Raw genomic sequence first — 27264 nt, 5'->3', positions numbered from 1 at the left:
TATTAGAATGGCAAATTTTTAGTTTATAATAGAAACATTTCCCCTCTCCCGTTAGAAGATAACTCAGGTCAGATTAGCATCACAAGAGTACTTGGTAAACACAGAATCAAAGTGCAAGGAAGAGATTCTGCTGATGGTGAAGTCCAACTGCAAAGAACATCACTAATTCTAATAAGAACATTGTTGGCTATCATTGATCAATTTAAATTATTTTATCTTTCTTCCTCTCCATCTGAGATCTAGTTCAGTGAGGATTGCAGATTTGATGGTAGAAGGGACAAAAAGTGAGCCAAGGAATAAGTAATTTTGTAATATGAAGCATCAGTGTAAAATCAGATTTGGATTAGGAAGAGCTGGAGTTGGCCACTGCTTGCTCTCCCAGCTTTTGGTGGTGGTAGTATCCACAGAAATAACAGATGCCTTGGCAGGAGAGAGGCATAGAGATAACTGTGTGTGGCCTTCTCAGAAAGTATCAAAAAGTTTGGGAGATAAAAGCAATCATGATGGAAACCTAAAGTGGAATCTGATTGTGAAGGGCCTTACCATGGTCGGAAATTTGGAAACACCTCGGGCAGTGAGACTCTGAAACACTGTACCCGTGGTGGTGGGGGGGGGCGGTCATTGGTTCCAAACAGTAGAAACCAACTGTTGCTGTCATAAGCAAACATGGATTTATTGCTGTGGAGTTGCTCCTATAATCAGAGAAACAGCTAAAGAATCAGACATGGGAAGAGACAGGACTCAACACTGCTAGGGAGTTAGGGAGGAAGGAAATTAGCAGTTTTCATTAGGGTTCTACTGAAGGGATCAAACCATTTCTGTTTTTTCTGTCACTCCCAAGATTTGCAGTCATGGGCAAGAGAGGTGGATTGGCTTCTTTGGGTTATGAACCATTCATTTCTTGGTTTGGACAAGGCCCCCCTGATGGACAGTCCCACCAGCACTGCACACAACATAGAGAAGTAATTCTCCAAAGGGAGAAAGGGAAAAGGAATATTGGGAGGCCAGCAGACTATGAAAAGAAGCAGTGTGATTATGTCTTATTAAAAACATGCCTCTGGTGGCAGTGGGAGGATGAAGTAGAAGGAATCTGGATGAATTTGGATTGATTTGTGTCAGGTTCTGAAATAGAACTAGGGGCTGTGTAAATGACATCATCGTACAGAAGTACTTAAAGCTCTTCAGTGAAAAGGCTGTATGTCATTCGTTCAGCAAATAATTATTAAGTGTCTGCCATGTGCCAGGAACTGTTACAGCAGTAAACAAAGTGAGGTCTCTGCCCTCAAGGACCTTAACATTTTATTGGGGGAGACAGAAAATAAATAAATGTGCAGTGTGTTAGATGATGATAAATGCTTGAAGAAAATAAAGGAGAGTAAGGGTAGTGTCTGTGGTGGAAGGACAGACACTTTTATAAAGGGTGGTCAGAAGAGTCCTCTGATAGGATGACATTATTTAAAAGAATGGAAATTGGTTTTGTATTTCAAAACCTCAGAGAAATGCAAGCTGTGATTGATAACAATAAATTTAAGAAAAAAAATATTTTCATAGCCTAGGATGTGGCATTGGATACGGTTATTTGCATCGAATACCAACACGCCCGTTTGAAGAAGGGAAGAAAATTTCTCTTCCAGGACAGATGACTGGTACACCTATTACTCCTCTTAAAGATGGGTTTACAGAGGTAAGATAACTTTACTACCGATGACATCACACAGTTTCCAGTAAAACAAATCAAGTGTCCGTGTGTGTGGTGCTAACACTCATGGAGATGGGGCAGGTGAGGAGTTAAGTGCTCACCATGTTGAATTTGAAGTTCCTCTAGGATATCCAGATGGGTAGCCTGTGGATCTGGATTTCAGGAACAAGGACAAGGCTAGAGACACAGATTTGGGAATCATCAGCAAAGGGAGGGTAATTTAACCCAATGAACAGTGATAAAAATTGTCAAGGGATTGGGCCCAGGTGGATCAGAGGACTGAGGCTGGAATCTTAAACATTCCTAATATTTAAATGGATGGGCAGAAAGGGGATCCAGCAAAGGGAGCTTGGAAGAAGTCCTAAGGGAGGACAGAGCTTCAAGGAAAAAAAGGCATGTCGACTCTGTGAGGTGTTGAGAGAAGTCAGGTGAGAGGAGTGAAAAACACATGTCCTGGACGAGAGCCTTTCAGAGACTGGCGGGGTGCACATATCTGATCACAGGGGATAGAGGGCAAACAGTTGGTGATAAGATGATGATGAGAGCTGGTGCTGACTATTTCAAGAAACTTAACTGGGAAAGCAGAGCAAGATGCTGTGTGGGGACTCTTAGAGGATCAGAGTGAGGCTTTTTAAAGAATAAGATATTTGCACAGGCTTATAGGCTTTTAAAATGTTTTCTCTGCAAGCCTCACAGGACAGTTAACTCTTGTCTGCATGAATAAGTAAAAACCAAACATCCAGAAGAAAAATGCTACCATTGTAAAGAAAGGTCTGCCACCACTATCATTTTATGGTACACAGTTTGGCCATCCCCAATTCTAGAGAAAGTGAAGAGGAGCTAGAGAAGTGGAGCCTTTCCTCACTGCTCACCACTGCCATTGGCCGATGGCCAGAGCCCATGTCGTTCCATGTTTAGAGTCCTACCGCCGTGTCTGCTGCTCCTCATCAGTGGTCTCTGCCCCAGTTAAGCCTCTGTGGGCAGTCTGAGAAGACCAGGGGGTGAAATGGCAGCTAAGGAAAAGGGCCAGAATGCAAGTAGTGTTGGAATGTGCCAGAGGGCACTGGAGCTGGCAGAAGTTGGAGTATCCAGAGGTGAAACCACCCATAGAATCCACGTAGACTTACTTATCCCTCCGCCACCCCGGAAGGTAGAGGTCTGGCTGCCCTGGCTGCCATGTTCAGTCATTGATGAGAAAAGATAAGATGGACTCACGAGGTTAGACATCTTGAGAAACTTCCAAGACTTTATCATGGTATTAAGACTTCGAGCTGATTTCTTCCATGAACAATGAAAGTTAGAAACTGGCTGAGAAATCAGAGAAGAGGAAAGGTGGAGTAAAATGATTTGGGGACAGCTACGAAGGAGGAAAGAGTAGAATCTCCTCCTAGAACAGTGTGTGTAATGGGGGAGATGCCATGTGTCAAGAGACTGGAAGTGACAGGATGGGCAGATGTTTAGTGCTTGGTCCTTGATATGTAACAAAAATAGGAAAGAGTGTCTGAAGGCGGAAGTACCAGGTGAAAACCTTTGACAGCTAGTATGATCAAAAAAGGTACCTGTTAAGAAATAAAACAAATGAGCAAACAAAAAAAAGAGAGGCAATCTCAGAAACAGACTCTTAACTATAGAGAACAAACAGATGGTCACCAGAGGGGAGGTGAGTGGGGGGATGGGTGAAATAGGTGATGGGGATTAAGGAGGGCACGCGTGATGAACACTGGGTGATGTATGGAAGTTTTAAATCACTATTTTTTTCAACGGAAACTAATATTACACTATATGTTAACTAACTGGAATTTAAATAAAAATGTTTTTTAAAAAAAGGTATCTGTAGGACCAGTGAGAGACAATATCTGTATGTTCTTTCAAGTAAACTTGAGTATTTTCTTTCCTTCTTTTTTTGGCAGGTCCAGCTGTCCTCAGTTAATCCCCCATCTTTGTCACCACCAGGAACTACAGAAATTGAACAGGGTCTGTCTGGACTTTCTATTAGCTCAACTCCACCAGCTGTCAGTAATGTTCTCAGTACAGGTGTGCAGAAAAATCTATTCTCTTTTCAACCTACTTTGTTTTACATGATACTCTTTTCTGTCTCAAGCTATAGAAATTTAAAAAGTAATGCCGGTGTACTTTGAAAACTATAAATATGTTTTGCATTTAAACCTCTTCTCGGTGTATTTTAGAGTCTGGGCTTCTCTTAGCTTGGACAAGTTGTAGAGTCAGGACTGTACCTTTAAATTGTGTTCAATTGCTCTATTTACTCAACGAATGTTTGCAGTATCCCCTACGTAGTAAACACTGGAGATACAAAATTGAGCAAGACATCGTTCCCTTTCTGGGGGTTCAGTCTTGCTCAGGGGACACGTGCATGTCTTCTTCCCTTTTCTTATTTCTTGTTCTACCCAGTACAGTCCTTTTTTGTTTTAGTTTTTTTCCAACAGCTTTATTGATATATAATTCACATACCATGCAAGTCACCCATTTAAAATAGATAATTCAGTGGGATTTTTTTCCGTGTATTTGCAGAGTTGTGCAACCATCACATCAGTCAATTTCAGAACATTTCATTACCCCAAAAGAAACCCTATGCCCTGTCGCTCACTGTTTTTCCCCAACCCCTCAGGCCTAGATCATTCCTAGTCTTCTTTCTTTTTCTGTGGATTTGCCTAATCTAGACATTTCATGCAATATGCATGGTTTCTGTGACTGACTTCTTTCACTTAGAATAATGTTTTCAAGGTTTCATTCATGTGGTAGCATATAGTAATACTTCCTTTCTATGGCTAAGTAATGTTCCATCATATGGACATGCCACATTTTATTCATCCATTTATCAGTTGGACATTTAGGTTGTGTCTACTTTTTGGCTGTTAGGAATAATGCTGCTATGAACGTTTGTGTACAAGTTTTTGCATGAACCCGTGTCTTCATTTTTTTGGTTATATTCCTAGGCCTGGGATTGCTTGGTCACATGATCTAGATCTTAACTTGGTATGTTGGTAGAGTTTATTTTTCCCTTGCCTTTTAAAAACCACCTTTTTTCTGATTTTGTTTCTTCATAATACCAAGAGTATATTATTACTCAATAAATGTTGAGTAAGTGAAAGAAATACTCACATAGTTTAGTTTTATTTCATTAAAACCTTTTATTCTTGAGCTCCTTTTAATATTTGTGTTTACAATTTGTTCACATTTCACTTTGTCCTGGAATGGACTTAAAATAGATGGATTCACCAAGATGCAGTTAAGGTCAACAGTATGATTTTTGCACTTGGTCTCCTCAGTTCAAATCCCAGCCCTTTTCAGAGTCTTCATTTTCATTCCCAAAGATGTCGTTTTCTAGATAAAATTTAAAACTTCAATTTTTTAGAATTAAAAATTTCAAACATAGCCTAAAGTAGACGGCATGGTATTATGAACCCCCCCACACACACACCCAGCCCCACCAGTTTGCACTATGGTGACCTGCTTTTCTATTCCCTACTCTTTGCTGGTTTTTTTTTCCTGACTTTTTTAAAATACAGTTTGCATACCATAAAATTTAGTCACTGTATGTATACAACTCCATGATGTCTAGTGAATTTATGGGGTTGTGCGGTCATCACCACAATCCAGGTTTTTCCTAGATGAAATGAAATACTAATATCATCAGTATTAAGTCATAGATACAGTTGGGAGGGCATTTAAAGTTTATTTCATTTGAGCGGAATCCTTTTTTATATTGTGATTTTTTTCTTAGATTCCATCAGATGGTCTTCTAGTTTATTCCTGGCTAGGCTTAGTACAGGTCGGCAGGTGTAACACCCACGGCAGCAGACCGCTCAGTGTCTGAGTAGCTCTCTCCTCTTTGAGAGTAAGTGTTCCAGTGCCGTATCAGAGCTCTTCTGACCGCTGTCTTCAAATCTCAGTTTCTTTTCGACATTTTAAATCTTCCCTCATTACATTATAGTTACACTTGTCTTAGAAGCACATGAAGTGAGATCCCTGGCCTTGTTATACAGTAGAGAAATGGCTTCTTGAATATTAAAAGAAATGCTCAGAAGAGAGTGAAATCAACATTTTCACTTTGAGAAAATCAGTTTAAAAACTGAATATTCTAGCAACATGACATGTGAGAACCCACTTTTTTTTTGTTATTTACCTATCTTTATTTTTAATTAAGTTGCTGCAAAGTAGCCCAGTCGGTAACTGTAGAAACGTTAAAAGTGTCTTAAAAATGTATATATGTATGGATTTGAAAATTTGGGGATTATAAAATTTTAGAAAATGAATATATCCTTTTGAAATGACATTAATCAGTATGACCTTTTCGATACACTCCCTTATGCTTCCTGTCCTCTTCCCTGCTTGATTTTTCTGCAGAGAACTGACACCATTTTACAGGCTGTGTATTTTACTTGTTCGGTATCAGTCTCCCTCTTCCTGCCCCTCATTAGAATATATCCTACAGGTAGTGATTTGTCATTTCTTTATGCTGTAGAGTGCATCAGTGCCTAGAATAGTGTCCAGCATATGGTAGGTGCCCCCGAAAACCTTGAGTGAATGAACATATCAGTTACCCAACTTTTTTGAGAATCTGATGAAAGCGATGGCCCCTCTTCTACTTTTACATGCCTCTAATTTCTGCAGAAAAGTAAATACATGAAAAAAATAAGTAACTATCTGAAAAGGGTTGTTTCATGCTTTTTAGGCACAATTCATTCCTGCTACCATATTTAAGCAGATTTCTGTAAGACAGTCTGGAATCCATGTACATTGTTACTACTGTTTGGACAGCAAAACCTCTCACACGAGTAGGTGGTAAACATTAATAGAAATGCAAGAGTTACTTGCATTTGAAGTACATAACCTCCTCAAGCTAGCATCAGTAAAAACACTTCAGAGGAGAGTCACAGAACCTACCCATTTCCTATCAAAAGGAAATGGAAATTCGGGAAGCCAGGTCATTCTCTCCATCCCTGGAGGCCCAGGTACTCTTGTCTCTTTCATGCCGTCTGCCTCCCTCTCCCCTCTCACAGATCAGCACTCATGGTTTCACAGGGCATCTGCCCCCACTGCCCCCAGCAGTTCTAGGTTTATGTGGTGTCTAGTTCAGGAGCCCAGTAGAGATTGACTGGAATCCTTGAGTCCCATTTCTGAATTTCTAAAACAGTTTTCTAATCTAGCCCTGCTTAGTTCAGATGTAAAACTCTTGTCCAGAGAACTTAGCTGGGGTGGGTTTGCAGAGCCTCCTACCCTGTTAGGCCAGACTCTGCTAACAGTCCTCATTAAAGGCCACAGACAGAGTGTGTACATGAGCTAAGGCGGTGAGGCAGCCAGAAACCAGGACGGGGTGAAGGCCTTACCATGGTGGGGAGGGAAGGGGGCTAAAGACTCCTAATAAAGTCTGTCCATTCTTTGTCAAGAATTCGGTAGAAGTTTTTTTTAAAGATCATGTTTTGTTTCAGGTGTCCCAACAGTACCATTATTGCCACCACAAGTAAACCAGTCCCTCACTTCTGTGGCGCCACTGAACCCAGCTCCTACCTTACCAGGTAAGCGGCAGGCGGCAGGGGAGGAGAGATGTGTGGAGTTAGTAATAATAGCACGACCAATGTTGTGCGTCTTAAAAAAAAAGAAAAGAAAAAATCTTACACCTTTGTGGTGTCTTTTAATCTCCTTTTATCTTTGCCATAACTTTGTGATAAATGAGAGCAAATGTCAAAGAGCTGTCAGTTACCACCTGTTAGGTGCTGAGCCTCAGGCTCCTTATCCTCAGCCGGCCACCCCTGCGATGCAGCGTGAGGCAGGAAGCAGCAGTGTGTAAAAGTTCTGTCCTTCGGGGCTTCCTTCGTCAGGGCTTTCTAGTAGCGGTTTCTGTGAAGAGACGTTGTGTCCTGACAGAGAGCATTCCATAGCAGGTTCTTCAGAAGCTCTAACATTAAGTTAGATGTTTGTTTATTTCTCTTACTGTTCCTAGTGAAGACCAAATGTCTTTATCCATCAGATAACAATCAAATATTACTTCAGGGATCAAATGTACTTGCATTGTGAGAACCTTTAATTGTATGACTCCAGAGGTCATGCACAGACATACTAAGCCATTAACCAAATTTGTATGTACATACACACACACAATGGTGAATAAGTGTGGTAAAACGTTGACGTGTGGGGAATTTGAGTGAAAGGGATATATGGGGTTTCTTTATATAAACTACTTTTGCAACTGTAAGTCTGAAGTTATTTCAGGAAAAAAAAATTCAAAAGCGGGAGGGACTGTAAACCTCAGCCATCAAAGAGAAGTTGAGTTTCATTTCCTCCTGCACTTGCTGAGCCACATCAGCCCTTTCCCCACAGCACTCAGGCCGTTGTCATTCTGGCTCGCAGGTCTGGAAGTACTCGGATGGGTTTTAACCCTTATCTGCTCAGCCACCTAATCGCATAGGTACAGAAAGACGGTTCGCTGAAGGGAGCTGTTTCGCTCTTGTTGTTAATGTTAGGACACACAGCTGCCACCCGGTATGTGGACTTCGGGTGTTCTCGCTTTGAAGCCGGTAGTAGTTGTTTCAGAACACAAAGATGGAATGTTTTCCCCAGAGGAAGTGGTTTACCTTTTGTTCTCTGCCTTCTCTCTAGGTCTGATGCCTTTACCAGCGGGACTACCTAACCTGCCTGCCCTCCCCAACCTCAACCTCCCCGCACCGCATGTCATGGCAGGCGTCAGCTTACCGGAACTCGTGAACCCGGGTATGTTGCCCATCCTGCCTTCCTAGGACTCTGGCTAATAAAAAGCTTTTATCCAGGAAAGCAGATCCTCTATTGCAGTTTTTTCCAGAAAGGGCAGATCAGTTGAACAGATTCCAGCTGCTTCAAATAAATATTAATCTTTTTTACTTAAAAAGCTTAAAAACGAAGAGGAAGAAGAAGATTTTTGTGATTCTTCTCTGCTTGGCCACCTCTCCTCCATTTTCCTCTCCTTGCACGCCAACAGCCCGAGTACCATAAGGGCCAGTTGCAGAAATAGAGAACAGTGTCGCGGCGCTGCCGTAACGGACTTGGATGGAAGGGGTACAGGCCCCCCGGTGGAGGTGAATGGACTCCCCGCCGTTCTCCTGGTGCGGGCGACTGCTGCCGGCGGTGCTTGTTTTGAGTAGCCAGGCCCAGGACCTTGGGCTGTGAAACCCTCATCCTTGCTCAGCTGGCCGCGTTTGTTATTTGATAAATATTCTGTTATTAACAGATGTTTTTATAATAAAAACTGTTGGGATTTTAGCTACAGATAGTTAAGCTAGCCTATATTCAAAGCACTTCGCTCCGATTTTATGTGCTGATGGGAACGAAGCAGCAGAGTGTCCCACAAACCTGATCTTCTAGTTAATGATTACCCGCATCACCTTTAACTCTGAGATGGCCACAGGTCAGGGCTATTAATTTCTGATTTGCATACCGAGGCGCATGAGCGTACGCTGTCCTGTTTCTGTCTAGGTCATGATGGCCCGGCTGTACACGCCCCTCTGGATGTGTTCATCACCTGTCCTCATTAACCCATTCGCTTTTCAGCACGGTGGTTTAAAAAACAAAGGAAGACTGTAAACTCTAACGGTTTACCTATCTTAGCGCTTCCTTTGTTTTTTCTTCTATGCCCCGTATTTCTTGGCTTCTTCCGCCCTTTTCCCAAATTAACAGACTCAAAGAGCATTGAGGGTTTCACCAGCCCAGTGGTTGCTCTGAACATGTTGTACATTCTACCTTTCCTTGTTTCTTAAAGAAGTAATACTCTTTCTTCAGTCTGCATTTTGAAATCATCACAATAAACCCGCCAGGTGTAATGGCTCCCTGTCACAGGGCTTGAACAGAGGCTGGGTACTTACGGTGAGGCTAATGCGGGGCGGGGGCGACACGACAAGCCTTCACCAGAGGGCTGGCGCCCTCTCCTCTTTCTGTTGTCTGTCCGGAGGGCAGCTCTGACTCGGGCTTGCAGCTTGTTGGGGGAAAGGGAGCACCCCCCCTTTCCCCCTCCAGTGCTAGTGTAGCTGCGTGTCCTGAGCGGGAGAATCCTCTCTTCTCTGAACTGGCTGAGTCACACGGAGGTTTTGGAGTCTAGAAGCCCAAAACCTTTCCTCCTGGCCAGCTGGTCTGGCGTGGGTACTTAACTCCGTCCTGCTTCCACCTGAGGGTAAGCGGGGCTTGTGCTGTGTGTTGCCCTTCCTCAGCTTCACTGCCCTAGTGAAATGCAAATACGGGCATGTGAGGATGACCGCTGCCTCTCTAGTGCTGGGAGGATGTGTGATCTCTGCCATTTTTGTCCTAGGTTTGCCACCTCTTCCTTCTTTGCCTCCCCGAAACTTATCTGGCATTGCACCTCTCCCCATGCCATCCGAGTTCCTCCCGTCATTCCCTTTGGTTCCAGAGGTGTCTTCTGCAGCAAGCCCAGGGGAGCTGCTCTCCTCCCTCACGCCCGCCGGCAGCCCACCTTCTGACCCTGTCACGACCACTGCAAGGGCCGACGCTGCCTCCGCACCCGCTGTGGATGTGACGCCCCCCACTCCCAAGGCCCCCAGCACTGTTGAGGACAGAGCCTGCGAATCCACCCCAGCCAACGAGAAGCCTGTCTCTGCGGTTACGGATGCAAGTGCCCCCGAGTCACCCTAGCTTTGAACCTGTCTTCGGAGTCAGCGTGGTGGGCTTATTTACCCACGGAAGCGTGTCTGGAAATGCAAACTATCGTTAATTTCATACTAGTTTGTACTGTATCTGTAGGCATCCTGTAAATAATTCTAAGGGGAAAACTAAGGAAGAGGACGTGGGCTTGTATCCTGCCAAGTCAGGGTGGGGCTCACAGGCTGGGGAGGGAAATGTCGGAGAGTGCTTGTATTTTAAAGCAACCAAAAAGAATTGTAAGAGTGGCTTGCTGCCAGGTTTCCAGTGCCATTCTTGGGGGGTATACATCTTCGGGAAAGGTGGTGACAGGGCGTCCACTAGGCTCCCTGTCGCCCTGCTGCTCCTTCTGTAAGTAAATGAAATACTTTATGCCTGGTACTCACACACAACATTTCTTGTATTTTGTAAATCGGTTTTGAGAATGCAGACCACCTCACTAAATCGTGAAAGGAAAAGCTGTTTTACTTTTGGTGTCTGTGAGTCACAGCTCTCTAAAGATTTACACGAAAATTGCAACTAAAGATGTTTGGTGAAGTTACACAGTGTGCGCTATTAATTGAACATCTTTTTACTCAGCCTACACCCAGATCTTCGTTCAGAGCGCTCAGCGTTACTGAGACAGCGTTTTGTAGCTGCTGCCGTTGCTTTATACACCCACCATAAAATGGCATTTAGAAAGAGGGAAAGGAGGTGTTGCACAGTTTTAAGCTGGAAGGTGGCACTTTGTGGCTACTTATTATAGCTCTACTGGAAAAGCATAGATACAGCAATAAATTACAGTAATTTTATTTTTCTTCTTGTGGTGCGTTTAAATGAGAACTAATTACCATGTATGCACTCGTTCCTCTCCACTATGTCGCACATCTTTAATGTAATTTTTCATGTCTTATGTTTGCTTTTTCTTAAGTTTTCTAAGAGATGGTAAGTTAAGTGGAATTGATTTATTGAATGAAATTAAATGCATATTATATCTGTTTTTTAAATAAGGCAAAAGAGGTTCATTGATTCTTGACCTGGTAGTAGCATGACTTACTAAGGGAGCAGCACGTGTGCTTGACCTTCACCTCCTCAGCCAGAAACTAGACTTAGCAGCACCGACCTAGTGCCTCTAATAGAGGGCCCCACACCAGCCGATGTTCAGGTCATATCCATTTCTGGAGCCAGGTTTGTACTTAAAGCCAAATGGTAAAAGAAGGCTCCAGCTCTGAGCCTCGCTTCTTCTGTTTGCATTGTAGACACTTCTAGAATATTTCTCTCAGCTAACAATCCTATTTTTTGAAAAAGAGCTAACAACAGGTAGGGAGAATATTCACAAGCATATTTACATGTTATAATTTTTTACTTTCCAGGATAGGAGGGGGTTGAGCAAGTTGTTATTGCATTCTAAAAGATGCTCATATTTTTTAAAAAATGTCAAGGAGATACCTTAGTGGAAAGCAAGTAAATATGTTTTAAGCTTTAAAAATGATTTAAAAACAAAAACAGTTCTTCCAATGCAGTGATTATTTAACTCTTGTGAGGTCACAGTTCTCATTTGAGAATGATGACAGGCCTGGGCCATCTTCCCAGGAAAATGTCCATAAGCATATCTAAAACACTAAACTCTGGGGAGGGAGGGATTCTTGGCACTCATTTGGAAGATGGGCACACACGTGGCCTGTGTTGGCTCACTGGATCTTCCTGAGGCGCAAAACACTTATTTTAGATACTCTCTGCTTCCTTCAGGAAAACCAGTCTCAGTGTTATATAGACAGGAGTAGATCCTGCCCTGGGGCCAGAAACACGGATGTAAAAGATAGTGTCCCTGCCAGGAGGCCACTTACTCTGGCCGTGTCAGGGAGGGAGCCTGGGGCGATCAGTTCTCAGGGCCCTCCAGAAAAGTGCTCTAACCACCGTGAGGGCTTTCTGGCCAGTCCGTGCGAGGAGGATCACGTGCAGTCAGAATGACCTTTGAACCCCTTCTCTCACTCTGTCCCGAAGTGCACACATGGGAGACATGAGGCAGTGATAGGGGAGGACATTAGTTTGGAATAAACTCCATTATCACAAATATTGCAAAAATAATGGTGATTTAAATAGAGTTTATTTCTCCCATGTTCAGACAGCCCGTTGGAGGTAGTCGGGCAGAGGCAGGACTGGTCCGTGGCAGCGTCCGAGACCAGCTCCTGTCTGGAGTTCTACAGGGTCCGCTTTCCATTTCCATGGTCATCCCACGGACCAAGGTGGCAGCTGCAGTCCCATCCAGGCCATCTGGTTCCAGCCAGAAGAAGAGCAAGGTATATTCCCCTTCCCTTTGGGGACAGTTCAGAGCAGTTTCGTGTCACACCCAGTACCGTGGCTTACATCCTCCTGGCCAGTGCGGAGCTACGTGGCCACTTCCAGCTAGAGCGAGGCAGAGAAGTGAAGTCTTCATCCGGCCGCGTGCTCCGCCGTCACTGAGGAGGAGGGAGAGCAACCAGTGAGGCCCAGTGAGCAGTCCTGCCGCAAGCCGTGCAGCGGGACTGAGCCCTCGGCCCGGTCCACGTGCGGCACCACTGTTTGCGCCAAGATTTGGTGGAGCCAGAAGAGGCAATGTGGTGAGGGTGCTGGAGAGTTGGACGGGAAGGTTTCAGAGAGACAACATCTGACGTGAAGAATTACTTAGGCAAAGCGGGAGAGGGGGCAGAGACCTTCTAGGTTAGGAATGGCGAGGAGTAGAATGCACAGGGCCCTGAGGGCCAGGCCGGGGAGTGGGGGCTTTGTCCTAAAAACGGGAGTCACTGAAGGAACTCTGTGGGGGACGGGCTCAGATCTGCATGTGAGAAAGCCTGTCTAGCAGCGGGGAGGCTGGAAGGGGCTGCACAGTCCCAACAGGGGTCACAGACCCAGAAATGAGCGAAAAGAAGGGAAGAGCTTCAGGGCAGACGCAGCTGTCATCCAGAGGTCACTTTTTTTTTTTAAGGATCTTTTTAAAGATTGATTTATTGAGAGAGAAAGAGCCAGGGGGTTGAAGGGAATAGAGGTGGGGGGAGAGACAGAGGGTCTTAAGCAGGCTCTGCGCTCAGCCTGGAGCCCAACGTGGGACTCCATCTCATGACCCTGAGATCATGACCTGAGCTGAAACCAGGAGTCTTAACGCTTAACTGACTGAGCCACCCAGAGGCCCCTTCGGCAGCTAAGACTGAGTGTGATGATGATTCACCCTTCCCCTTTGGTGTTTGTTCCTGTTTTATCCTTAGTCCATTATTAAGCACACTTACCAAGAACAGCGAAGTTTAGCTTATTTCCTGACAATTGAAAAAGGAAAGGAAATGAAAAAGGCCTTCCTTATTTGTGAGACACCAGCTAATGTTCAGGGATGGCCTCTGCCTTGGCCTGAAGGTGAAGGCCTTCCCTTTAATTATCTAACCACTCCCGCTGCAACTGCAGTCACCTCAATTAGAACATGATTCCTGGGACCTTGGAGTTTTAAGAAGCTTCGCAGGGGATGGGAACCACTAAACACTGACCTTTCTCTTCCACACTGAACATGTCCCCTCCTTGGCTTCCATTAGCAGCACCTACCCATACCTCCTCCTAGGTGGTCATTGAATCAGACTGTTCCAGAATTTGGGGAGGTAAGAAGACAACACAAAGGTCATTGTCTACTAAGACATTTTACCACTTAGCAAAGACTACATGTTAAGAGACTATTTATTGCTTTTATTTATTTTATTGCTGACTTTTTGCATGAGATCTAGGAAGGACAGCTTCCCGTATTGCTCACCAACATGTTCCTTTATAGCCTTCTTGCATATGAGCCAGTTTGATTAAATAGAAGAATGGGTGATTAACGCCAAGGCCAGTTACTCAAGCAGCAGAACCACAGGCTAGTGGAAGAGCAGGTGGGCCTGCTCTCAGGCTGGTAGCATCCTGGGTACTGGAAACCATCCACTGGTGGAGGTGGGCCCCCAGGGACTTTCAGTGTTCTCAGAGTTGAGGTTGCACAGTATTTTCTGGCAATAGATAAAAACAGGCCCCTGTTCCACAAAGGCCACTGGGACTCAAGATAATAACAGTATGTGCTCACTGCTGGTGGGGTGAATAAAGAAGCAAAGATGGGTGCTTGGCCGGCTCAATGGGTAAAGTATGCAACTCTTGATCTTGGGGTCTTGAGATCGAATTCCACATTGGGTGTAGAGATTACTTAAAAAAATGAACTCTTGGTTTTCTTGAAAAAACAAATGGGGCACCTGAGTGGCTCAGTTGGTGGGGCGTCTGCCTTCAGCTCAGGTCATGATCCCAGGGTCCTGGGATTGAGCACCACATGGGGCTCCCTGCTCAGTGGGGAACCTGCTTCTCCCTCTCCCTCTGCCACTCCCCCTGCTTGTGCTTTCTCTCTCTGTGTCAAATAAAATATCTTAAAAAATTAAAATAAAAAAAAAAAAAAGCAAGTTGCTGAGTCCGCCAGGACAATCTGTTAGGTGAACAAGAGGTAGCAAACTGGTTTCCCTCCCAGACATGGTTCCTTTGAACCGGCCTATATATATTTTAAAATGTGAATTAATTGCCAACATTAAAAATAACATTTCACATAAATCCAGATTTCTGGTTTCTCAAGTCCCAAGATCTGGGAACACTGAGTAAATCCTCAGTCCCACAAGGAAATGGGCCCCCATGAGACTAAACCCTTCAGTTGGCCATGGTCCTCACCAGCCCGCTGGTTTCTGCCACCTGCCTGACCCACAGGTGTCTGAATTTTGCTGTGTCTCAAGTATTATCTTGGAAGGGATGGGTAAAAAACTGGAGGCTTCAAAAAGTTAGATGGTCCAGAGCCCAGGGGATCCAGGACCAGAAAACAAGATGCTTCTGGGGCACCTGGGTGGCTTAGTTGGTTGAGCCTCTGACTCTTGATTTTGGCTCAGGTCATGATCTTAGGTTTGTGAGATCGAGTCCCATGTCAGGCTCGCGGTGTGGAATCTGCTTGAGATTCTCTTCCTTTGCCCCTTCCTGCCCTCTCTCTCTCCCTCGCTGTCAAAAAAAAAAAAAAAAGAAAGAACAAGATTCTTCATGGACTTCATTATTTTGGGTCCATGAGTCCTGGTGGAATGGACACTAAGGTTTAGGAAATTTGAAGCAGTCCTGTAAACTATAATAAACTTGAGGGAGAAATGGGCCTGGACAGTGACTGGGACAGTGACAGGAATTTGGGTTTCACCAGCCTCTTCCTGAAGCTAATTTTGGAACCCCAAGCCTATTATTTACCTTAACAACCAACTCTTGGAATTCATGGTTGGTTCTCTTAAAAAAAAAAATTTTTTTTTATTTATTTGAGATAGAGCGAGAGTGAGCAAGCAAGAGAGCACAAGCAATGGGGAGTGGCAGAGGGAGAGGGAGAAGCAGGCTCTCCACTGAGTTGGGAGCCCGACACAGGGCTCCATCCCAGGACCCTGGGATCATGACCCAAGTGGAAGGCAGACCCTCAACCGGCTGAGCCACCTAGGCGCCCCTCAGTTCTCTTTTTTAGGTACCAAAGAGTGGCTTCTAAGAGGTCCTGAGTTCCTGAATGGCTTTCTTAACGTCTACTCTCTATGGCCTCAAATCCTGGTGCGAGGAAAGTGGCTCACATCTGCCCAGCTCTGACCAGGCTGGCCTGGCTTGAGACTGAAACTAGTAAGTCTGCCTGAGGTTGTGGGGGAAGCATCTTGGAGAAGCATTTGAATTAGGGTGTCTGGTGGTGGGGTTATGGGAACTTTTCATTTCTTCTCTTACACGTGAGTATTGCCAGAATCTGTAAAAACACATTTGAATTACTTTTTAGTCAACAAAAACAATAGGATCATTTCCAGGTAGGGGAGAAATGGAAGACTTATGGAACCCAGGCTGCCTATTCTGGACGGTGAGGGGCTGGTGATCTCCAGCAGCATTTAAAAGGACTGTATGGCTGGTCATATACACAGGGGGCTCTCTATTAAGAAATCTCTAACACTGGTCCTAGGTTAGAATTATCAGCTACATTGGCCTTAATAGACTTGCACTGTGACTGATGTACAATGTTGTGTTTGTAAATCAGTTTGGCAAGAAATGTTCCTATATTCTAAATGTTCAGACAGCTGTGTTGAGCAGAGAGTCCCAAAGACTGGGCCAAAGAGTCCACATTATTTTGGCATTTAGATCTCTGAAAATAATGTTAGCTGTCAGATACATGAAGCATACACCCTTCTAACATTGTTTCATTTGAGATCAGCAGCTGAACAACCTGTGTGCCTGCGGGCAGTGGAGATCATAAATGTGAGAGCATGCTCTGTTTTGTTAGGGAGCTGAAACAGGCTTCTGTTGCATGAGTCCAGGGGCTCAGAGTTCATTTAGTAAACAAGGCATTTACCCACCTTGATCTCTGACAAGTTTTTGTCTTTGTTTTCCTGGGATGACCAGAAATAAGGGCATGAAAACTCAATAGGCAATGAAATTCATTTTTCCAAATTCAGATCTCTACTAGGCAAATAGTATATATAACCTAAGGGGAAAAACACAACCCACAGGGGTCTTTGGCACCCTGATGTTGCTGTGTTCCAGGAGAGGATAAGTGAGGGTTGATTGTACTCGGAACATGGAAACTGGCAGAAGAGAGGGAAAAGAGGAGGGGGCCTTGGGCAAGCACAGATTCTGGACTTGATCACATGGACCCGTGTTGCAGAGTGTGACACATGAAGGAAATTTTTATTTTCTAATTTTAATACCTATATATCTAACATATATTGAAAAAATAGTTGCTTTGGATAAAGCTAAAGTAGCTTCCTTTACAAATAAACTTTAGGTAGACAAAGGAATCAATTTAAAGAGAAGTATTAACTTGACAGCAGGTGCCAGGCGCCACGTTGGGCGAGTTTCCTTATTCTTCCCGGTCATCCCAGCAAGTGGCACTGATATCTCCACTTAACAGTTCGGAAGCCTCCTCCAGTTCGCACAGCCGGAAAGCTATGGGATAGGCGCTGACTCCCGGTAGGTCTGTCCGCTCCCAAGCCTGTTTTGTCCCCACACGGCAGGAGACCGCGGTGCCCACCATCGACTTTGGCCCTGGGACTCTTGTTCGCTCCACCACCCACGTGGAGACGGAGCCCGGCCCGCAGTGCGCGCCGCGGCCACCAGGTGGCGCCGCGAGCCTGGGAGAGCCGCGCAGCGTCGGAGGCCGCGGGGTCTCCGGGCCGGCCTCGCAGGGCTCCTGGGCGGGGCTGGGGCATGGCGGAGCGGCCCCAAGGGTGGGGGCGCTTGTTACTCGTTGGAAAAGGGTTCTGGGACATAGTCCTCCGCTTCCCTTACAGCGCAGACGTTTATCTGGGTGGAGTTGCAGAAAAGACTGGGTGCATTCTCCAAAAGGAGCCTTCAAAACAATTTTAAAGTAAAAACTGTCAACCTCAGGATTGTTAGGACAAAAATGAAAAGCCCTTCAGATGTCTGTGAACCCCTCAGATACTTCAAGAAACATCGGGAGTCTTGAGTACCTGGTGCGGGAGGAGGGTGCGGGGGGCCTTGCTGCCCACCATTCCCACCTCCGCTCACCCTACACCCCTTCCCCTTAGCTCCCCAAGCCCAGGTTGATAGAGCCTGGCTGCGGCAGGCCCACCTGCGCCTCAGTGGGCAGGCGGGCTCGAGGCCTCGCCCCGGGCCAGGTGCTTCCACCCCGGCCTGATCACCCCCACAGCTGCGCGAGGCGAACGTTTCCGCTTCACAGGCAGGCCCCAGCGCAGCCAAGTGGGGCAGCTGGGTTTGGACCCAGGTGTCTCCGGGGCCTAAGGCATTCCACCACACCGCTTGTAAGTTAGCAATTTAGTATCGAGTGTGATGTGTATAAGGGACGGAGAGCGCGGAAGCAGGAACGTTCCATCTGGGGAGGTCAGGGCAGGCTCTGAGAGACGGCTGGAGCTCCCCGGAGCGGCACTGCGGGCGGGGGCGCCGGCATCCGCAGCGACAGGAGGTACGTAGCGCCCGGCGTGTTCTGAACTACGGATTGCTCCGGGCGGCTGGAATGTGCAGGGCGCAGCCGTGGCAGCAGCTGCAGCCGGGGGCGTTCAGGGCCAGATCATGAACGGCCTTGGATGCCATGCCAAGGAGCTTAGACCGTACCGTAATGGCGAGTTGATAAAGGGTCTTTTGTTTTATTTCGGTTTTGGCAGGGAAGTAAAGAGCTTGCCCTTTATAAAGATCAGTGGTTTTGAAAATCGTTTTTAGCAAGCAGATAGCCTTTTGAAAATGAAATATCCTATGGAACATAGACTTAAAAACCAGATCAAGGTGTAGCTGCCGGCTACCTCTGAGCAGGAGGAAGAGGCCTGGCACCCCTGGGGAAGGCGGCCACAGTCACCCCAGAACAGGGGATGCGCCAGGGAAACTTTAGGATCTCATCTTATCCCCAAAGAAACTTAAGCCCGGAGAAGGGCAGTGATGCCCCTCCCGATCCACTCCATTTCGTACCCCCTAGGACCCTGCTTTTAGCTGTGGCTGGGGAGCACCTTCAGCTTCTCCTGGTCTTGGAGAGGCCTGGAAAGAGCCAGAAGCCCATGGGCTGAGCCCTTCTCCTTTTCTCCAGCCAAGGCGTCCTTTCTGCCTGGACTGAGAAAAGCAACTCACCCTCCAATGCTTCTCAACTCTGGTTGCTTTAAAAAACAAAAACAAACAAAAAACCCGATGCCTCTAGATCAGGTAAAGCAGCTTGGGGGACCTTGGAGGTCTTCTCCCTCAATTCCTCGTTTTATAGCTGAAGACGGTGAAATCCAGAGAGGTTGAGTGACTCTCCCTCAGGCTCCCTGCTCCGGGCCTGGCGTCCAGGTGGAAATAGGAACCACTCATTTGTTCTTTCAGCGGGACCACAACTTGGGCCACTGGAGAATGGGGGGCAGCTCCCAGCCTGGTGGAGACACACACACGACACAGCATGACGCCGCTGGAGGGACGGGGCTGGGGAGCTCGGTGTGGGGTTCTGTGCACGCTCATGTTCTTTTTCTTTTAATTTTATTTGACAGAGCCACAGCGAGAGAGGGAACACAAGCAGGGGGAGTGGGAGAGGGAGACATAGGGGATGTTCTTAAGGCAAACCAGAGCTAACTACCCTCCTCCTTTACCAGAACTTAAAATGCCAGTGATTTTCCTTTTTTTCAACAATAAGACCCTGCAGTCACCGGGATGCTTAGTTGTGAGAAGAACCCAAACCAGCCTAGTCAAACAGGGACCATTCAAAGGCAGGCTTCTGGGGGGAATCTCTGCAGTTGGAGGGGAGCCATGTGCCTGGGCTGCAGCTCTCTTTGGGTACTGGTGGCTTTCTGTCCCCACAAACTGGCAGGGAAGTGAATGAAGAGACGATGCAGGTGAGAATGTGCTACCCTGCAACCCTCGAGGGGAGGCTCCTGGGGTTACACCCATCTGTCTTCTTACCTTGGTAGCAGGGACTATGTCTGGTTTAACTGGCATCTAGAGCATCCCTGACCCAGCAAGCACCTCATATCTACTGAATGAGTGACCATCAGGATCTGTCCTCATCCAGGTCAGAGTCTGGCGGTGGGACCGAGATGAGAGTGAGTCTGTGTGGTAAATGCACAGCTCCTGCCCCCACCGCACTGTGTCCAGCGCTGGGCCAGAGACTCTCAACAGTGAGGAGGGAGGAGCATGCCTTCCTAGGGGGAGTACCCAGAGGGGTGAGCACATCCTCCCTCCCAAGGGGAGAGCTATCTGCGGGGTGACTGCTGTGTCCAGCAGGAGGTGTGCTGGGCGTGGGAGCCAGGGTGACCAAAGGCGTGGACTCTTCACACCCACCACTCTGCTTCTAACAGAGGCTCTAGGCTCACTACATCCTGTCTAAGGGGGTGGGGGGATGGAAAAAATGGGATTTTGTTTGTTTCAGGATTGGGGCTTAGCTGTCCTGCTCAAGAGTAAACAGTAAGTTATGGGCAGGTATTGAAGAGTCCTTTATTTGACGGGATATTCACTTTCATTTTCAGAGCTTTATTTTTTTACTTACAAGTTTGGAGAAATATAAAAATTCTCAACACTGAGGGGGAAAAATACGATACTTGTAATATCTGAGCATATCAGAAACTAGCAACTCTTTGCTTTATCTTAGAACAGAGCGGGGTCTGGAGAGCACTGCATTTGATAAAATATTGACAAAAGTGTTAAAAGAATACTATGGTACTGTCAATCTAGAAATTTAAGAAGTTCATATGTGTAATAAAAATGACACAATTTATTTGAGAACCTTGTTACAGAATTACCAAAGAAAGATTTTTAGCTTAAGTGATTTCCTATTTTTCAAGGCTAACATTTTGTCCAGAAGTTTCTCTTTTGAAGAGTCAAGGAGAATGGACAGGATTAAAGTGTCTCTATCAGCTTCTTCAGATGAGAATGCCCTAAATACCTGGAGTGTTGCCAGCTTCTAGTGCAGATGTTCTCAGTCTGCAGCAGAGGGTGTACTTTTGTGCTTCTGAAAAGTTGACTAGTCCTATTATTTCCTCTCCAAAGTGAAGGGTTTTTATAGTGAAATGATCTTAGTTATTTTATGCTACAGTCGCGTACACCTTTGGCTTTTTCTGTGGACCTCTGTTTATTTTTAGTTTTTTAGTAGCACTTAGCAGGTTATGGTCTTACCACAATGTAATTTCACATTTATTTGTGTATGAGGTGATATCTCATTGTGGTTTTGATTTTCATTTCCCTGATGAGTGATGTTGACCACCTTTTTGTGGATCTGTTAGCCATCTGAATGTCTTCCTTGGAAAAATGTCTATTCAGATCCTCTGCTCACTTTAAAATTAGATCATTTGTGTTTTTTTTGCTATCGAGTTGTTTGAGTTCTTGATACGTTTTGGATATTAACCCCTCATCAGATATGATTTGCAAGTATTTTCTCCTAGGTGATAGGATGCCTTTGAATTTTGCTGATTGTTTCCTTTGCTGTGCAGGTTTTTCATTTGAGGTAGTCCCACTTGTCTATTTTTTTTTTTTAATTTTATTTATTTATTTGACGGAGCACAAGCAGGGGGAGCAGCAGAGGGAGCGAGAGAAGCAGGCTTTCTGCTAAGTAGGGAGCCCGACGTGGGGCTCATGACCTGAGCCGAAGGCAGACCTTTAACTGACTGAGCCACCCAGGCGCCCCATATATATTTGCTTTTATTGCCTTTGTTTTTGGGGTCAGATCCACAAAAATCCTCTTCTAGACCTGTATTGGGGATTACCAGCTATGTTTCCTACTACGAGTTTTCTGGTATTAGGTCTTATGTTCAAGACTTTTGTCCAGTTTATTTTTCTCTATGGTATAACAGTGGTCCAGTTTCATTCTTTGGCATGTGGCTGTCTAGTTTTCCCAGCACCATTTATTGAAGAGACTGTCCTTTCCCCATTGTATATATGGCTCTTTGTCGTAAATGAACTGACCATCTATGTGTGAGTCTATTTCTGGGCTCTCTCTTCTGTTCTATTGACCTATGTGTCTGTATTTATGCCAATACCATAGGGCGTTGATTTCTATAGTTGGTAATGGAGTTTGACATCAGGAAGTGTGGTGCCACCAGCTCTTTTTCACTCAAGATTATTTTGGCAATTCAGGGTCTTCAGTTCCATACAAATTTTAGGATTATGTGGTCTATTTTTGTGAAAAATGCCACTGGAATTTTGATAAGGATTGCACTGAATCTGTACACTACTTTGGGTGGTATGGACAATTTGATGATATTCTTCCAATCTGTGAGCATAGAATATGCTTCTATTATTCGTGTCTTCATCAATTTCTTACATCAAAGTCTTCTAGTTCTCACTGGACAAGTCTTTCACTTCCTTGACTAAATTTATTTCTAGATATTTTATTCTTTTTATTGTCATTATAAATGGGATTTTTTTTTCCTGATAGTTCATTATTACTGAATAGGAATGCAACAGGGTTTTTTGTATATTGATTTTGAATCTTGCAACTTTATTGAATTTGTTGATTAGTTCTGACTTCACTAGTTATTAGTGACGTCTTTAGGGTTTTAACATATAATATCATGTCATCTGCAAATAGTGACAGTTTTACTTCCTCCTTTCTGATATAGATGCTTTTTATTTGTCCTGACTAATTGCTCTAGATAAAACTTCTGTTTGGTACTTTCTTGTTTTCTCTCTTTGTCGAGGCTTTTCACTGTGTTCGTCTATTCTTCTCCCAAGTTCAGTGAGCTTCTTTATACTCTTATTTTGAACTCTTTGTCAGGTAAATCACTTATCTCCATTTCCTTAAGATTTTTCTTGTTCTGTAGTCCTCAGTTTCTTCACTTTTCTTGACATGCTGTGTCAGGTTCTTTCTTTTTTTTTTTTAGATTATATTTATTTGAGAAAGAAAGAACGAGTCCAGGCAGGGGGAGGAGCAGAGTGGGGAGGTAGAAAGAATCTCAGGCAGACTTGGTGTGTCTCTCAAACCCTTCTGATTTTCCAAGCAGCCTATTTTATTTTTAATGGCTCGGAGCAGGTGAGGGTATGCCAGGACCAGTCAGTGTCCCAAAAGGGGAGGATCTCAGCACCCAGATTCAGGCTGATTGGAAGCCACAATCTGAGGCAGGAGCCATTAAATTATGCAAATATATACAGTCCTGTAGGACCACAGGCAGAGGTCCCACTGGTCACCAGTCACCCAAATGTGGGCTCCTTTTTGGGAGGTCTCTGGAAAGGATTACGGTCAGCCCTTCGATGTGTGTTTATTTTAAGATTTTATTTTATTTATTTGACAGAGAGAGAGACAGCTAGAGAGGGAACACAAGCAGAGGGAGTGGGAGAGGGAAAAGCAGGCTTCCTGCTGAGCAGGGAGCCCGATGCGGGGCTCGATCCCAGGACCCTGGGATCATGACCTGAGCCGAAGGCAGACGCTTAACGGCTGAGCCACCCAGGCGCCCCTCGATGTGTGTTTAATGAGAAACCCGCTCCAGACTGCAGCTGGGATCCTAGACTAATCAGCCTCTTTCACAGAAAGATTGGGCTCCCGGATGTATCGCCTCTCGTTGTGCCCTGGCGGGAGTGCCCACTTAAGAACCCTTTCTCTGTGGGACCAACAAGTGCAAGCCCCACTGGCCACCAGGGCCGGGTGGTTTCGAGGGGTCCCCTAGCAGCCGCTGCAACAATTGGGGTGCCGGAGAAGGGTATGAGCTCCTTTTAGGGAGCTACCAGGAAGCTGGAGCAAGGCAGAGGGCGAGCACGGGGATTACTCGCTCCGGCCTCCCCCTGTGGGCCAGACCTCAGGCCCAGCCTCCCACTGAAGCTCTTGGGAGAGCAAACAGACCTTTTTCACAGGAGGCCTGGGGTGTGTTTCAGTTGGCTCTCTGCGCAGTGCCCTGACGGTGCCAGCCCGCCGAGAACGGTGTCTCCAAATGTTAGAGTCCCGTGGGGCCTACGAACGCAGCCCTCCTGGCCCCCAAAGCCAGGGGATCAAGTGTTCTCCCCTGGGTAGCAGCCACAAAAACTGGGTCACAGACAAGTATGAACTCCTCCCCAGGAGACAGTGGCACTCTACAGTGTGGCAGAGGGCGACATCCTGGCACTCCCCCTCCCAGGTCTCTAGAAGGGACTGCAGCCCTTAGATGTCTGCTGAACTAGAAGCCTGTCCTGCAGCCTGCAGCGGGGGCCGTGAGCTAATGGCCTGTTCACAGCAAGACTGGGATCCCTGGACTCTTGCCTCTTGCTCTGTGCCCTCAGGGTGACAGCCATTTAAGAGCTCTCTCCATTGGTTACAGTCCTGCAGGACCCCGGCCACTGGAGGCAGGGGCTCTGGGGACATTTCCTGGACAACCACAGGTGGGCACGGTATGGTACGTTCCTTATTCCTTTGGCCCAGAAAGCGTTGTTGATCTGGGTGTCCGTGCATACGTGTGGAGTTCCCGGCTCTTTCATGGCAAATTTTGCGAGTTCTTTGAGCGCCCGAGGGGCACGCTTTTTGAAATCCACCCCATGGATGCGCTTGTCACTGCTGATGGCGTGTTCTCCGGTTACTACCTCGTTGATGGCAGACTGGCCCTTCTTTTCTTTTCTTTTTTTTAAAGATTTTATTTATTTATTTGACAGAGACACAGTGAGAGAGGGAATACAAGCAAGGGGAGTGGGAGAGGGAGAAGCAGGCTTCCCGCCAAGCAGGGAGCCCGATGTGGGGCTCGATCCCAGGACCTGGGATCATGACCTGAGCCGAAGGCAGACGCTTAACGACTGAGTCACCCAGGCGCCCCCAGACTGGCCCTTCTTCTCGCCACCCTCCTTTGCAGGAGCCACGCTGCCAGGTCCTGAAAGGAAGAACAATGTTTTATTGTTTTTTTTTTTTGTTTTTAAACATTTATTTATTCATTAATTCCTTCATTAATTCAAATAAGTAGTAACACCCACTGTGGGGCTTGAATCAGGACCCCAAGATCAAGAGTCCCGTGCTCTAACAACTGAGCCAGCCAGCGGCCCCAGAACAATGTTGTTTTAAACTGGAATTTGATACACAATAAAGAAATAGGGATTTCCAATGGCATTTAACAGCCTCCATTCAGAACTGGAGAGCACTACCTGTATTTTTACTCAAGTGGGTCATGGATCCCTAGTGGTAAAGCAAAACCTTTCAAATACCCCAATATAATACAGTTGCTTTTCTGTTACGGTAATTAAGTATCTCACTAAATAACTTTATAAATCTGAAAAGGTTATAGCAAAACCTGTGGAAGTCAAATGTAATTTTTCTTAGCTATTCCACTGTAAATTAATTGAAGACTTTGCCTTGCTATTACTTTTGTCACTTGAAAGGTTAGTGAATAGTGTGCTGGGGATTTTAAAGTCTCTTGAACACAAAAGTGTAAGAGAAGGATAAATTTTTTTCTCCAGTTTTATTTTTTTGTTTTATTTATTTAAGAGAGAGAGAGAGCTAGCGAGAGAGAGCAAGAGCGGAGGGGGGGGGGAGTTGCAGAGAGGGAGAAGCAGACTCCCCGCTGAGCAGGGAGCCCGACATGGGGCTCGATCCCAGGACCCTGGGATCATGACCTGAGCCAAAGGCAGACGCTTAACTCACTGAGCCACCCAGGCGCCCCTCTCCAGCTTTACTGAGGTATAACTGACAAATAAAATTGTATATATTTCAAGTGTATAGTGTGGTGATTTGATGTACATATATTTTGTGAAATGATTACTATCATGATAACATTCATCACCTCCGCAGTCAGCAGAGTCTGCTTGAGATTCTCTCCCTCTCCCCTTCTCTCTGCCCCTCCCCCTGCTCACGCCCTCTCTAAAATAAAATCTTCTAAAAAAATTTTAAAAATAAAAATTATTTCTTCTTTTTGTTCTTCAGCTTGGAGGCTTTCCATTACCCCGTTTTCCAGATCACTGATGGTTCTTCTGCATCCACTAATCTGTTGATTCCTTATAGTGTGTTCCTTTCAGTTATTATATTCTTTAATTCTGATTGGTTCTTTTTATATTTTCTATCTCTTTGTTGAAGTTCTGAGTTTTTCCATTCTTCTCTCCAGTCCACTGAGCATCTTTATGATTTCTTTAAGATTTTATTTATTTGACACAGAGAGCGGGAACACAAGCATGGGGAGTGGGAGAGAGCGAAGCACATTCCCCGCCGAGCAGGGAGCCCGATGCGGGGCTCGATCCCAGGACTCTGGGATCATGACCCGAGCCAAAGGCAGACGCTTAATGACTGAGCCACCCAGGCGCCCCCTTTATAATCATTTCTTTAAATTTGCTATCAGACCTATTGCTTATCTTAATTTCATTTTGTTATTTTCTGAAGTTTTGTCTTTTTTCACTTGGAGCTCATTCCTCTGTCTCCCGGTTTTGCTTCACTTTGTGTTTGTCTCCTTGAATCATGTAGAACAGCTACTTCTCCTAAACTTGAAGGAATGGTCTTGCGTGTGGTTGTCCCCTGTGTAAGCTGTGTGCCTGGTGACATTTTAGGCTGGCTGGTTGGAGCTCTGGCTGGCAGGGGTCGGGGTCCTGGGGTGCTCTACACTGGGGTTGCCCTGATGGGATGGCTGGAGCTGACATGGCTGTGGGCCAGGGTGTCCTGGGCTCTCTGCACAGAGGGTGCCTAGTAGGACAGCCATACCTGAGGTGGGCATGGGTCAGGAGGGTTCCAGGATACTGTGCACAGAGGGTGTCCTGGCAGGGGGGCTCGAGCCAAAGCAGCTGTGAGTCAGGAGTCCCCCCAGGGCTCTGAATAGGGGGTGCCTAGCAAGGCCTCCGAGGCCAACGTGGTGCAAGCTAGGAGTATTTCAGAGTGCCTCGCTCCTGTGTCACCTCGGCACAGTGAGTGGGAGCGTGGTGAGCACTGACCAGGGGTGGCCTGCTGTGTGCTGCGCTGGGCCGCCTTGGTGTGATGGCTAGTACTGGTGTGGGCTCGGGGCCCAGGGCTTACTGAAGCATTAGGATGGTTGGGCACCAGGAACCTGCTCTTGTCCGTGTTATCAAGGTGACAGTGTAAACAGCGGTGCTCACCAGCCCGAGACCCAGAGAGTGCTCCGGCAGATCCCCTGCCATTTGGCAGTGTCCTAGGGTTAGTTCCTATCTACCCTATTTCCTGTTTTAAGCCATGGGTTTTTTTCTGAGCCCCAAGGCCATCTGGCGCTGTGTGGGCTAGGGGCCCGGCTATGGTTGTGGACCCTGCTCCCCTCTGTGCTAGCGAGTGGAGGGGGGATGTAAACCGTGGCACTTGCCAGTGTCTCTGGCCTGGAGAAAGTCCCAGTGGCTCTTGCACTATTTTGTGGAGTTTCGGGCTGGATCTTTTATATACTAGTTGCTCTTTTAAACCACTGCCTTTCTTTTTTTTTTTCGGTGCCCTGAGGTGAATCTGCTTAGTCCCTCAGTACCGTCCCTCCCCACTAGAGCTGGCAGCACGGGATGCGGGGGTTCTCTTTGCTATCAGGTCTCCATCTCTCCTGCTCTTCTCCATGCTGTCTTTTGTTGTGCAGCTGTGGCCC

The 27264-nt window shown here is 46.1% G+C and overlaps 1 protein-coding gene across 1 annotated transcript in view; it reads left to right on the top strand.

Annotated features, from left to right (window-relative positions):
• Positions 1-11130, top strand: part of GORASP2 (golgi reassembly stacking protein 2) — a 36579-nt gene extending 25449 nt beyond the window's left edge. The window contains exons 6-10 of the mRNA XM_006731779.3: positions 1552-1684; positions 3610-3733; positions 7150-7236; positions 8318-8428; positions 9993-11130. Coding sequence (XP_006731842.1) covers positions 1552-1684; positions 3610-3733; positions 7150-7236; positions 8318-8428; positions 9993-10333 — 796 coding nt within the window. The 3' untranslated portion in view covers positions 10334-11130. The remainder of the gene's footprint in view (positions 1-1551; positions 1685-3609; positions 3734-7149; positions 7237-8317; positions 8429-9992) is intronic.
• The last annotated feature ends 16134 nt before the right edge of the window (positions 11131-27264 follow it).

The sequence above is a fragment of the Leptonychotes weddellii genome, chromosome 3, assembly GCF_054177405.1.
Source record: "Leptonychotes weddellii isolate Sample4059 chromosome 3, ASM5417740v2, whole genome shotgun sequence".
Taxonomy (NCBI): domain Eukaryota; kingdom Metazoa; phylum Chordata; class Mammalia; order Carnivora; family Phocidae; genus Leptonychotes; species Leptonychotes weddellii.
The sequence above is the reverse complement of the archived record's forward strand: the minus strand, read 5'-3'. Positions and strand labels throughout refer to the sequence as shown.